General features: G+C 42.0%; 1 protein-coding gene across 2 annotated transcripts in view; it reads left to right on the forward strand.

Moving 5' to 3' along the window:
• Positions 1-14,894, forward strand: part of RECK (reversion inducing cysteine rich protein with kazal motifs) — a 137,002-nt gene that overhangs the window by 95,728 nt on the left and 26,380 nt on the right. For both annotated transcript variants that reach the window (XM_026656369.2, XM_026656370.2), the window contains 4 exons: positions 165-287; positions 911-1,082; positions 2,716-2,908; positions 6,536-6,746. In XM_026656369.2, the coding sequence (XP_026512154.1) occupies positions 165-287; positions 911-1,082; positions 2,716-2,908; positions 6,536-6,746 (699 nt within the window). The remainder of the gene's footprint in view (positions 1-164; positions 288-910; positions 1,083-2,715; positions 2,909-6,535; positions 6,747-14,894) is intronic.

Genomic DNA, 14,894 nt, shown 5'->3' on the forward strand with positions numbered 1-14,894 from the left:
AAGTTTCATGAACATGAGAAAAATGGGGAATAGTTTATAATGGAATTCTGTCTGCAGCTTTAACTATATAAAATAAGTCTTTTAGATCAGTGTCTCTTGGTGGGGGGAATGTCTGTACTCATTTGTAATTATACACATAAAATACTTCTCTCTCTTATTTTAAGGCCATGGAACATCCTTTAACATAGATTGTAATGTCTGTTCTTGTTTCGCTGGAAACTTGATATGTTCCACTCGTCAGTGTCTTAATGAGCATAACTCAGCAGAGGAACGTCGTATGTTTACAGGTACCGTTTTCCAAAATCCAGGAACTTTACATGTTCATTTGAGTCCTAACAGTAAAGTAAAAGGCTGACTTAGAACTCTTCTTGCAGTTTGTCCAGAAAATATCAAAATTTCAGTGGCAATTCACTGTGGTTGTTTTTTGTTTTTGTTTTTAAACTAAAGCCTGGTCTACCCTAGAAGCTTATATTGATATAGCTACATCTCTCAGGGGTGTGGATTTCACACCCTGACAGATATAGCTGTACTAATGTGACCTCCAGTGTAGATAGTTCTAGGCTGACAGAAGAATTCTTCCATCAACCTAGCTACTGCCTCTCGGGGGAGTGGGCTACCTATGCCAATGGCAGAAACCCTCCCACTGGCATAGGTAGTGTCCACATTGAAGCGCTACAGCGGTGCAACCTCAGCTGTAGTGTTTTAAGTGTAGACATACTCTAAGATTTTTGCACTGAGTTGAGGCCAAAGAAGGTCAAATGACTTGTCCAAGGTTACATATGACTTGTCCCAATACAGCTAGCTCAGTTATTTGCTTCACCTGCTGGTCACACATACTCTAATATTTTGTACATTTTCTGCCAATGAAAATATACAAGCCAAATTACTGATCTGTATATTATTTTTTCAGGTCTACCATGTAACTGTGCTGATCAGTTTGTCCCAGTGTGTGGGCAAAATGGACGCACATATCCAAGTGCATGCATAGCACGATGTGTTGGGCTCCAGGACAATCAGTTTGAATTTGGATCATGTATCTCCAAGGATCCTTGTAACCCTAACCCTTGTACCAAAAATCAGAGGTAAAGATTAAATATGTAAATATATTTGGCATTTTTAATTGATAAATCAGTTTATACTTCCTTCCCTGGCAATGATACTATATATTGTAATTATAGCAATATTTTACAAATCGAGTAAACGTGGGAATTTGTGAGATACCTAATTTCTAATTTTGCAATACTCACAGACTACAATAAGTGTCTGCATTTTGTTCTGTTGATTATTTCTGGAATGTTAACATTTTCTTTAAAATGCATGCTGCAGATTCTACTTTTAGAAATAAAACAGAATTTTTATATAAATGTGATAAGGGGTGGACTGGATGGTTTATGGTATTGGAAATAAGATACGGGATATTTTACCTCCTTGTAACCTTTGTTCAAGATACATCTGATGTCTGTTCAGTCCAATGGCTAAAGAAAGGAACTGAGTCAGGAGTGATCTGTGCCTTTTTTTTAATCTGTAAAATAGAAACAATACACACTGTTGTAAAGCAATTATAACTTCTCTGGTGAAAGGCATTCTATAAGTGCTAAGTGTTGTTGTATTGCTAGTTTGTGAAATCTCTCAATAGTCTCTGTCCAGTCCCTGCTGTTTCATTTTAACAGACAGTCAGATAATCTTTAAAAGAACATAAACAAAAATGTGGCACAATACCACGGATGAGAAAACTAAAGATAAATAATAAATAAAATGCACAGCTCCCAATATTAGTGTCTCTCTATTTTCAGTCTATCAGCAAAATCTATAGAACACAGGGTAATAGGCCTCAGCGACAATTAAGGCACGCTCTACAAAATGATTGGCAGTATTATGAGCAGATAGAGGAGATTTGTAGAACAGCCATTTGGCTTTCCATCAGTACATTCATCACACTACAGGTTGGAGTTTTTACCCTTAGCAGAGACATATCTTGGTAAGAAGGTGCTGCAAACAGTGATTCCCAGATAAATTTCCATATAAAGCACTTTGTATTAAAAAAAGTATTTGTGTTAATTTATCTTAGCATCCTTTCCCTCTCTATTTCTGTTCTTTGCTGCTCTGTATTTCCCTTCAGTGACAGATTGGGGGAGATGTCACTGTCAGAAGAGAAGTTATATTAGGTATTCAATTTTTCAGTTTTTTTTTTTTTTCAATCCTAGGTTGAACATAATTAATGGAATTTGGTCCTTTCTTTTTAATGGTAATTGTATACTATCTCAGGGCAGTGTTGAGCTAGAATTGTGCAACATAGCTGTTTCTGTTCATAAAAATTCAGTTAACTTTTTGCTTTTGTTCGTTGTTTTGGTATTGGTTCAGATGGATTCATACTCTGACTTTTGCTTGAACCTATATTTGCAAAGTGAAACTCAGAAACTGATAGTTCTAGCAAGGTTTGCCCCAAACCCAGGACAGAACACTTGTGGAGAGGAGGATTTGTGTTTTGAATCTCATCTCGGGTTCATATACCTTGACAAAATTTTATGCAGTACTAGGTTTGTAATGAACCCTGAAACTAGATTACCTGAAATATTTTGTTACACAAGTTGTCTACAGCTCTACTTAGCCATACCTCGCTCTAAAGCCTGTGAAAGTATGCCAAAAGTTAATGTTCCCCTGAATATTTTGAGTTAATAAACCTACATAATGTGAAAATGTTATTAATTTATGCAGGTGCATACCAAAGCAGCAGGTTTGCTTAACGAGTTTTGAGAAGTTTGGATGTAGCCAGCATGAATGTGTGCCAAGACAATTCAATTGTGACCAGTTACGGGATCCTGTTTGTGACACAGATAATATGGAATATAATAACTTGTGTACTCTGTACCAAAAAGGAAAAAATGTATCCTACAGGGGTCCATGCCAGGTATGAAATAGTTCTTGCAATATTTACCAGATGTTCAACAGCATTCTTTTGCCATGTCCAACCAGAATTTATTTCTGGTTCACAAAAAATTCTCATTAAAGTAATGCTTTCAAAAACATAGTATCTGAGTTGGGGCACTCAATAAAATAAAATATATATAAAAAACAGGGTGGAAATCAAAGCAATTTAATCATGATTTAAATAAGCAATCAGGAAACCTTGACTTAACTAATCAATTTTAATGGTGTTTTGCATTTGTACTTTTTAGTTATTTTCTTAAAGAAATGGTGATTCTCATTGGTAATGATTAAAATTTATTAATTTGCAACTAAATATAGACTTTACACTAAATGTGGTGCTCTTTTTGCTAACCAGGAAGATACACATCTATACACATATATTTAGCTTAAATTAAATGTATTCAAATTCTTAATTTTTACTTTTTTATTATTTTAGAAAATGGTGAATAATGCATTTCTTATTTACAAGATAATTTTTTAATTTTTTTCAAGTTCTGGCTAGAAATTTAAATCTAATTTAAAATGCACAAAATATTTTAATTTACAAAAAAATAAACCACATTAAATATGCTGGAAAATAAGAAAAGTTAGTTCTAAATGCAAACGTTTTTTTTTTTAACTGATTTATTATTTATTATCTCTAGTTGGTGAATTGAACTGATTGGTTTTGTATCAGAGGGGTAGCCGTGTTAGTCTGAACCTGTAAAAAGCAGCAGAGGGTCCTGTGGCACCTTTAAGACTAACAGAAGTATTGGAGCATAAGTTTTCGTGGATGAATGCCCACTTCATCAGACGCAAGACTGATTTGGTTTTGGTCACCATATCAAGATTTTAGATCTAGTAGATCTCATCCTCACACCTATTTTGATTCATAGATTGGAAGAGCAAAGCAATCTTTCCTGCTTTTTCAACTGCCAACTGGTTTCTTAACTTTGAATGATCCAGTCATTGAACTGAACTATTTTCTCTGCACCTGCCGAAGAGGCTACTGCTGTCAAAAGCTGGTGCTTAAACAATGACTTCCAACAGTTCAGTGATATGCCTTATTTTAAAACTTGGCAGAAAATATTTACTACCTAACATTATTTTTGCATTTAATTTAAATGATATTAATAGATTATAATAAGTTTGGCCTTAACATATGTTGTCAATTTCAAATTTAATTTGAAACAGGTTTATTTTTTTTAATGTATTTAATTTAATTTTTTTAAAGGATTTTTTAAAAATTTAAATTGGATATTTTTGTTTTGTTATTTTAAATCATGGATTTTTATCCACCTTGAAGTAAAATAAAAGTAGGATTGAGTGGGCAAAATTTTGATTGCCAAGCCACGTGTAAAATAAGCACTGTATATTATGGCCAGTTCTTTGTCAATTCAAAGTTTCATAGCTGTACTCACTCCTGGGCTCTGGGGACAAATCAAAAGTTTTAGGTATGCTTATTTATGTATATGTTCTGATCATGTTAGCATCAGGTTTTGCCATATATTTTTCTTATTAAAGGAAAACTACAGTGATTAGTTACAGTATCTTGGATAGCTAACTAAATATGGTGTTTGCTAGATAGAACAGAGCTGTTTGAATGAAATATATTTTCTCTAAGTATATTTTCATACAGACTAACCACAGATCCTTTTAACTGATACATTTTTAAAAAAAGCAATATGTTGTATATATATTTTCGCCTTTGCTATCCTCCTCACTCACTCATCCCAGCTGTCTCTTCATTGCTTTCATGTATTCCATTATTTCATACTACAGTTGTCTTATTCTTATTTATCTGCTTCTTGTGGCTGTCATGACTGGGATATGGATGGTCTGACCTAGTGCTCAGAGCAGGAGTTGGGAGTCAGGCCAGGTCAAATACCAGGAGATCAGAGTTTGAGACAGGCCAGAGGGCAAACTGAGAGTCGACTGTCAGGAGACTGTTAGAGTCAGTTACCAGGAGATCAGAAGCAGGAGACAAACTTGAGAGCAGAGCTACGGATCGATGACCAGGTCAGCGTACCAGGAAGGGTAGCCAGGGGAGCAGGAGGCCAAGGAGGAAGCACAAGAGACACAGTCCAGAGCAAGGTGGATCCCAGTTGCATGGGCAACTTCCTGTTTCTACGCTGTGTATAAATAGGAGCTGTGAACCAATTAGGACCCTCAGCATTCCTCCAAACAGCTCCTCAGATTGGGGTCCTCTGTCTGAGTTCAGCTCCTATTCTGACAACAGTTAGCAGGTCCCTGGGTGGCAGGTTGGAACCTGCTAGCACCAGAGATCCCCGTGTAACAGGGTTCATGACCCACTGTCCCTGACAGTGGCCTTGGAGTTGCTGGTTGGCTAGTTCTGTCCACTCAGTACCATCCTCTGTTTATCTTACTAGGGAGATCTGCACCTGTCTAGTAAATCAGACATTTGTGTGGCTTGCTTTGTCTTGTTATCTATACAGACCAAGAATTCACTGTAGATAAGACACAAACCAGCTTTTATTTTTACTACCTTAGAAGTTGTTTCAGTAGAGTTTTAATAGCTATGTCAAGAAGACACAGTCAGAAAGCAGCAAAGTTCCCTTTTACATTTTCTTAGAACACTATTAAATATACAATGTCTATTTTTCTAACACAGTTCATTATACAATTCTTTACAAGGTGCATAAAGATCAAATGTCCATGATGATGTCAGCTACCTTTGATGCTGCTGGCAGAGGTATTATTGTCAGGGCTGTAGTCCCTAGCAAGGGAAGATGGAGTTGGGCTTGTCTCTCTTTTTTTTTTTTTTTTTTTTTTTTTTTTCCCACTTGAGAGGACTCTGAGGATAGCGTGGGGTGACAGCTTATCTGGGAGTACTCTGGGGGGGACTTTGAACTCAATTCACTTCTCCCCTTGGTCCAACAATTTGAATTTGTTGGCTTTTCGAGTACACTTTTGCTGAGTGTGTTGGTTTGTTTATGTTGGTTTTCTTTTGGGGAGACATTGGGGAGTTATTGTTAATTGGCACTAGTTCAGTTGGAAAAAATGTATTAATTTTTAGGGTTGTTTGTACGTATACCTAGAAGGCATGATAGGGACATAAAAAACAAAACAAAAAACAAACAAAAAGAACAACAAAACCAAGCACCAAACAAATATACATATGTTGGGCTGAAATCTGTAATAACAGTAATAAATTTTACTCCTTTGAAATAACCTCATGTTGATAGTTTTATATCTTTCTAAACCCTTTATTTTATAAAGTAATTTTAAGAACATGAAAAACACATCCAGAATTTGCTACGCTTCCCCCTTTTTTGTTGTTTTAGTGCTTGTTTCCCAATACCTGATTTTTAACAGCACCCTCATTTCCTGTCCCTTAACAGAAGTAAATCTTAGGTGCCTCTTAAACCTACAGTATTTATATTCTTCTGTTGTCTTCTCTTGTAACTTACTCCTTTTGTTTATTATACATTGCATAAAATTGCATGGGCTATTTACTCTAGATTTCCATTACTGACTTTTGACACACTTTGCTAGCATGAGCAGTATATCCCTATCAACTTTAAAACTACTATAAGGTCATCCTGAAGTCTTGTCTCCAATGTAAATAAACCAAGTTTTTTGCACTTTTTTACAAACTCTTTTTCAGCCCTTCTGCAAATCAGTGGAACCAGTATGTGGACATAATGGTGAAACCTACAGTAATGTGTGTGCTGCCTATTCTGACCGTGTGGCTGTGGACTACTATGGACATTGTCAAGCTGTAGGAGTTGTCTCAGACTATAGTTTACAAACAGAATGCACCTCTGTTAAATGTCCTCCTCTTTCTGCAACTGGATGCAAACCAGTTGTTGCACCAGGTATGTTTGTTGCTAATGCTCAATCAAGGTATATGAGTGTGTGAAGGCTACTCATATAAGCAAGTTGGTGTGGACCAAAATGATTTATTTGAAAAATATATTCGCGTGTGTGTGTGTGTGTGTGTGTGTGTGTGTGTGTGTGTATGAGACCATTACAAGACTTATTCTGAGGACTTAATTAGGACTTACGTGGTACATAAGCTTTCTGATAGACCTTTGTGCAAAGAGGATTTCATTAATATTGAGATGTGCCTTCAGAGCTGTCTCCATTTCACTGGACACACATGGTGCAGATGAGTGACTTTTCCAGTGTATAGCCCAGAGTGTGGTTTGAATATGAGCTAGCTGGCTGAGACTGAGCTGACATAAGATATGTTCTGCTTGTGCAGAATCTGCTGCTAGACTTGCTATGCCCATGGTCTGCATTGGTTTTCATTTGGTTGCTGTGAGAAGTTAGCTGGTGTTTTTGACATGTAATGCCCTAAATGGTTTGAGTCCTACTTCTTTGAAGGTTGCCTCTTTCTTAATGTGATCCCTTGGCAGTTGTAATCATCTGAAGAGCTCAAGTTTATAGACCCTGAGTTAAATAGTGGGGGGCTTGTCATAGGGCATTTTCAGTGAAAGGTGTTAGACTCTGCAACCTACTGGTCTTACGTATCCCTAATTTGTTATCGTATCGTATGGTGGTGTCTTCCTAAATCTGTAGGCAACCTGCAGTTATTTCTGGAAGGTGTGTGAACTCCCCATTCATTCCAGTGGAGGGCTGATTTTGAAACCTAAAAGATGACAGTTCAAATGTTAACATTCTTAACTGTTTCGCTGCTGATGTTTGATCTCTTAACAGACTTTCATATCTCACATGGAGAATTTAATAGCAAAATAAATAAAACATGGGCCACTGTACTGATTGTATTACTCAGTTTCATAATTTATGGATTCAGAATCTCCATTTTTATTTATTTATGGGGAAAGCTACCACTGAATTTCTAGTCTGCTGTGGTAAAATTCACAATCCAGACCGATCCAGCTTACTGCAGAATGTGCATGGCTGTAATTAGACACACAAAAAATGCATATCATGAAATATAAAATCTATGTCCTCTTCTGCATTAGAATACAATTTTAGTCAGAATGTACTTTGTATTGAACTAGTGCTTCACTTGTATACATAAATATTTAGCTGTTGAAAATACAGCAGTTTTCCACAATCCGTAATGTGGATACTACACAGCAGTGCCAAACTGTATTTAAAATAGCAACAGCAGAAAACTACATTTTTAGGACAAGAAAGGGAATGTGCTTTATTTCAAAGGCAGCGCAGAGGAATGATAAAATGCCTAGTCACAAGGTAAAAATTTCAGCCACCATGTTAAAACCATTTTAGAGATTTGCTGTTTCTTGTGGGATCTGGAGGCTTCCCACAAAAAATGTCTGACTTGTGTACTAAATTTGAGTGACATCAACCTGCTGTCTGCTGGACTTTTTCATTGAATGTTATTTCTTAAAATCATTCCAATTATTGCATTATCCTTGGGTATTTAAACAACTAGTGTTGGACTCAGTTTGAAGAATGAATCTTCTGTCCCATCCTAGACTTGTCACCCTCTTCTCCAAAAAACAGTACCTGACCCTCAAGGCCCTTTTGAGAGACATACCTTTTAAATTAAATCTCTGTATCCCAATGCCAGCTTCTTCTGCAGTCCACTCTTGTCACTGTTTTGATATTGTGACATGCTCCTGCATTCAGCGGTGTGTTTTCACCAGGTGTCTCTGGGTAGTACTGCAGAGAAAAAGGCTTCATATTAGCAGCTATCAACACTAGAAAATATTGTGGGGAAGGCAAGGAAGTGAGGAAGCTTTCATAGACATGCTGCTTTTACATCTAGTAATTTATGGGAAGATAATTTACAATGCCGAAGAGTTCAGGATCCAAAAACTTTATGCATTTCATTCTCATGCTTCCATTGATCTGGAACATGATCTGTCAGCTCTTAGTATTGCACATGTAGACATATGAATTTGACTTATTTGCTAAGAAGTCAAGTGGACACTGGTGAAAGGGTTCCATGATTACTGTAAACAAGAAGTTTGCAATAAGGGCTTAATATTTCAAGATTCTAAGAGGAAGCTGAAAATTTAGAGATAATCATTAAGGCCAGTGTTTTCCAAAGTAGGTGCCTAAAATTAGACGCTCAGGCTTAGTCTACACTAGAAACTTACATTGGTATAACTATGTCACTCAGGGGTGTGGAAAATCACACTTCAAATACAAGCATAGAGCCAATGCTCATAACTTCAATTCTTCTTCGAGCGATGTCCCTGTGGGTGCTCCACTCCAGGTGTTGGTGCGTCCCTGCGCCTTTGCTCGGAGATTCTTGTAGCAGTACTCGTACCGGCCACGCATGCGTAGAGCCTGCCCCCCCGCTCTGAGTCTAGCTTAATAGTGCGCATGGGGCGCGGCCGGTCTCCTCAGTTCCTTCTCTGCCGGCCCCGGCCTGAGACGGAGCTCAGCAGACTCGTTAGAAAATTCTTTCCTCTTGTTACAGTTACCCTTCTAGTTAGTTAGTTTGTTGTTAGTTTGTTGTTAGTTATAGTTAGTTACCATTTCTATCTCTTTAAAAAAAAAAAAAAAAATTCCTGTCAGCCGCAGCCGCTTCGGACATGCCTGGCTCTACAGGCTTTAAGCGCTGCTCTAACTGTAAGGAGGCCATCCCCCTGTCAGATGGCCACTCACGGTGTATAAAATGTTTGGGGGAGACCCACATTCCCCAAAGATGTGCCCACTGCAGCAAACTTAGCTCCAGGGCACGGAAGGACAGGGAGCTTAGACTGAAACTGCTCCTCCTCCAGAAATCCCTAGGCGCAGCTTTAGACCCAGGTGCTGATTCCGGCTCTGCTGCCCACCACAGCCCCCCCACCTCAAAGAAGCACAAGAAATCTTCAAAAAAAAGGGCACCTTTTGTCAGCTTCAAAGGAAACCCTGCAACACAGGATTTCCCTGGGTAGATTTACCGCTTCCCTGCCTGTGCTCCCCCGCTTGAGCACATTTGACGAGCCGGGCTCCTCCGGCACCGCGCAAAACCCGCCTGAGGCTGCGGCGGCGGCGCGAAGCTCCGGTGCCGAGGCTTCAGGCTTCCAGCTGCCTGCCTCTCTTTTGGCACCGTTCAGCACCGCGGCGGACACGGTGCCGACATCCCACAACCTGCCTGACCCCCTGCAGGCTGAGATTGCTCTCCCGGCACCGGCCACGGCACCGACACCCACTGGGCTAACCGGCAGTGAGCCCAGACTCAAAACATCGGTGCAGAGGAATGTTTCCTCACTGCAGCTTCCTCCTACCCAGCCTTCACCTCACACAGGAGCCTCAGCACTTCAGTTTACTCAGGCAAGAGATCTGTTTGTGTCACCTATCCTGCAGTCACCCCTGCTGAATGCCTGCTTCTCCCCAATGGCTGAGTCAGGATCTGAACAGCCTTCCTCCAGTGAGGAGGAAGCTGGACCACAGGGGGATTTTTCACCGTATCAAGACTCCCATCCCCAGACCCCAGTCAACAGAGGTCATAGAAAAATTACCTCATCCTATTCTCAGGATCCTGCCCCCTGGGGGGTGAACCCCCGGATGGCACCACCTATGCCCTACCCACCACCATGGCAATATTGGGCACCATGGGCATCGTACCCTCGAGAACACACGTGCTACTCCACCTCAACCAGGCGCAACACCGGTCTAGCACCACCACCTGATGAACCTGCCAATGACACAAGACACCAGGCAGCATCGTCACACTTGCAGGGTCAACCAAGTCCTGCTCCTATTCCAGTAGAGCCGGAGGTAATGCCTGAAGAAGCCTTACTTCCCCTTCCTCCAACACCCTCGGATGACTACGCAAAATTCCAAGACCTTTTTAAAAGAGTTGCCAGTGACTTGAGAATTAACTTGGAGGAAGTCCCTGAACAACAGCATGAATTAACGGACATCCTACAGCCCTCTTCTTCCTCTAGGGTTGCATTACCAATCAACGTAGCCCTTTTAGAACCTAAGTCCATCTGGCAGACTCCAGCTACAAGCCTACTTACCTGTAAACAAGCGGACCGCAAGTACTTCATCCCTTCTAAGGGCTCTGAATTCCTTTTTACCCATCCAGCACCAAACTCGTTGGTAGTAGACGCAGCGAACCAAAGGACCAAACAACAGTATTCCCGCTCCACCCCGGCCAACAAGGAAAGTAAACGCTTGGACCTCTTCGGTCGCAAAGTATATGCATCCTCAACGCTACAATTTCATATTGCTAATTATACTGCAGTTCTTGCAAAATATGACCACAGAAACTATAATACATTCATGGACTTTATTGATGACATTCCAGAACAGAAGAAACAACAATTCACAGCTCTGGTTTCCGAGGTACAAATCCTATCACGTACCGCTCTTCAAGCGGCCCTCGATGTAGCCAATACAGCAAGATCGACCGCCACAGCAGTGGTCATGCGCCGAGGTTCATGGCTCTCCTCCTCTTTCTTTCCTCGAGAGGTCCAGAGTACCATTGAAGACTTTCCCTTTGACGGTGACAAACTCTTTGCCTCCACCACGAACGATGTGCTTCATTCAATGAAGGACTCCAGGGTAACCCTCCGGTCCTTAGGTCTCCAGACAACTACGACCAGAAAGCGACAATATAGATATCAACCTTACCAACGTCCACGCTACCCCGCATATACACAACACTTCCATAGATCACAGGAGCAACAACAACAGCAGCAACGCCAGAGACTGAGATTCCAGCGTCATCATCCCAATTCTGCGGGGGCACCTCAACCCCCTCCAATTAATAAGCAAATTTGAAGCTTTGGTCGAAGGTTTAGAAAACAGCGTTCCCACTTCAGCCAGTACACCTATTTTTGGACACCACCTATGACCATTCTCCCATCAATGGCAGAACATTACCACCGACAAGTGGGTTACAGAGGCCGTTACAATTGGCTACTCCATCCCCTTCCTCTCCTTGCCTCCCACCCACCCACCCTCCCCGTCCCTCTTCAGGGACCCTTCTCACGAGCAACTACTCCTGCAAGAAGTGCAATATCTCCTCCAACTGGGAGTAATAGAAATTGTGCCCGAACGACACAAAGGGAAGGGTTTCTACTCCCATTATTTCTTAACAGAAAAGAAAACTGGGGGATGGCGACCAATCCTCGACCTCAGACGGCTCAACAAATTTGTCAAAAAGCAAAAGTTCAAGATGGTTACTCTCACTACCATAATCCCAGCGCTGGAGCAGGGCAACTGGTTTTCAGCCCTCGACCTACAGGACGCCTATTTTCATGTGACTATACACCCGGCCCACAGACGTTTCCTACGTTTTACCCTTGGCTCAACACATTTTCAATACAGGGTTCTCCCCTTTGGACTGTCCATGACCCCCCGTGTTTTTTCCAAGATCCTAGCCGTAGTCACTGCCTACCTCAGGAAACAAGGGGTCGTAATATTTCCTTACCTCAATGATTGCCTCCTCAAAGCCTCAACGTTCGACGAAGCTCTCCAATTCACGCAACTTACTGTCAATTGTTTCCTATCTCTAGGCCTGCAAATAAACAAAAACAAAGCCACATTATGCCCCACCCAACATCTGGAGTTCATAGGCGCATACCTCGACTCCCGGACGGGATTGGCATCTCTCCCACCCGACTGCTTCAACTCCATAAGCCTACTGGCCACAAAACTTCGCAACAGTCCCCAGGTCACTGCCCGAGACTGTCTACAATTACTAGGTCACGTGGCCTCGTGCACCTTTGTAGTCCAAAACGCACGACTCTACATGAGGTGCTTCCAACCGTGGTTGGCCACGGTTTACAGACTGAATGTGCACTCTCTAAAGAAGACTCTCTCCATACCCTTCCGAGTCAAAGATTCTCTGCTGTGGTGGACAGTTCACTCCAACCTCTGCTCTCCAGTCCCCGTTCTTCAGGAGGCTCCATCCCCCATACTGACTACTGATGCATCTCTGACAGGATGGGGTGCACACATGTCTCACCACACAGTCCAGGGGCTATGGTCTTCAACCGAAACCTCTCTGCACATAAATGTCCTAGAACTTGGAGCCATACGCAATGTGTGCCGTCACTTCCTCCCACTAATCAGGAATCACCATGTACGCATAATGACAGACAACATTGCATGCATGTTCTATGTAAACAGGCAGGGAGGGGCTTGCTCCCACTCGCTTTGCAGAGAGGCTATGAAGCTCTGGAATTGGTGTCTTTCGAACAACATCTGGATATCAGCTGCCTATCTTCCCAGAGTGATGAACACCACAGCGGACGAACTAAGCAGACGCTTTCCCTGGGATCACAAATGGGAGATAGACGAGAAAACCATTTACAACGTATTCCGCATTTGGGGTCATCCAACCATAGACCTTTTTGCAACTGCAAAAAACACGAAATGCCCCGACTTTTGCTCCAGAGCGGGACTGGGCAAACGTTCCGTGGGAGAGGCATTCATGATTCCATGGAACCGAAACTTACTCTATGCGTTTCCGCCGATACCGGTTCTCAACAGGGTCCTGATAAAAAATACGAACAGACCGTGCCAAGGTGATCCTGATTGCCCCATCATGGCCCAGACAACCGTGGTTTCCGTTCCTCAACAGAATGTCGATTCAACCACCAATTTCGTTGCCTCTCATCCCGAACCTCCTATCACAGCAACACGGCTGATTTCTCCACCCCAACCTGTCCATGCTTCACCTCAAAGCCTGGTTCCTACATGGTTCTCCCAAAACGAACTAGATTGCTCTGAACAAGTTCAAAGAGTGCTCCTACATAGCAGAACACAATCTACTCGCACCACCTATCTACGAAAGTGGAAACAATTCACACATTGGTGTTCAGCTAAACAACTTGTCCCACGTCGGTACCTCTCCCGATCATACTTGACTACCTATTGGACCTCAAGCAATCTGGCCTTTATTTCAGCTCCATCAGAGTCCATTTAGCTGCTATTACAACCTTTCATGACAGAACTGATGATACCTCTGTCTTTGCTCATCCAATCACCAAGCGTTTCCTCAAGGGACTCCAAGCCCTATACCCAGACATTAAACCACCTACCCCTCTGTGGGACCTTCATCTAGTACTAACCTGCTAATTCAACAACCATTTGAGCCCCTAGCCACTTGCTCCCTTTTACACCTTTCGATGAAAACAGCATTTTTAGTGGCAATTACCTCCGCCAGACGAGCAGGAGAAATAGCAGCTCTTATGGCAGACCCACCATATATGCTATTTTTCAAGGACAAGGTTACCCTTAGATTACACCCCAAATTTCTTCCAAAGGTGCATTCCTCATTCCACATTAATGAGCCGATACACCTACCAACCTTTTTTCCGAAACCACATGCAAACTCGTTCAAAGCCACGATGCATACATTAGATGTACGTAGGGCCTTGTCCTTCTATTTGGATAGAACCAAACCTTTTAGAAATTCTTCTAGACTCTTTGTCTCCATCATGGAGCATTCCAAAGGGACTCCTATTTCTACCCAGCGACTTTTTCAAACTGGATTTCTCAGTGCATCCGATTGTGCTATCAGATGAAGAAGGTTACACCTCCAGACGGCATCAGAACTCACTCCACTAGATCTCTGGCTGCCTTTGTAGCATTCTTACGCAAAGTTCCCCTGGCTGACCTCTGTAAAGCAGTCACTTGGTCCTCTGAACTCACATTTGTTAAACACTATGCCCTTACTCAGGGCCCTCTCTCTGATACACGATTGGGCAGAGCTGTACTATCTACAGCGTTCCTATCAGAGCCGAAGTCCCTACCTCCTTGAGTCACACTGCTTTTAAGTCACCTGGAGTGGAGCACCCACAGGGACCTCTCTCTCTCTCTCTCTCTGAAGAGGAAGAGGAAGAAAAGTTACTCACCCTGTGCAGTAACTGACGTTCTTCAAAATGAGTGTCCCTGTGGGTGCTCCACAACCCACCCTCCTCCCCTCTACTTCGGAGTTGGGGTAGCCTCCATTGTAGAGAAGGAACTGAGGAGACCGGCCGCGCATGCGCACTATTAAGTTAGTCTCAGAGCGGGGGGGGGGGGGCAGGCTTTACGCATGCGTGGCCGGTACGAGTACTGCTACAAAAATTTCTGAG

Source organism: Terrapene carolina, unplaced genomic scaffold (assembly GCF_002925995.2).
Source record: "Terrapene carolina triunguis isolate 2854851 unplaced genomic scaffold, T_m_triunguis-2.0 Scaffold229, whole genome shotgun sequence".
Classification (NCBI taxonomy): Eukaryota; Metazoa; Chordata; order Testudines; family Emydidae; genus Terrapene; species Terrapene triunguis.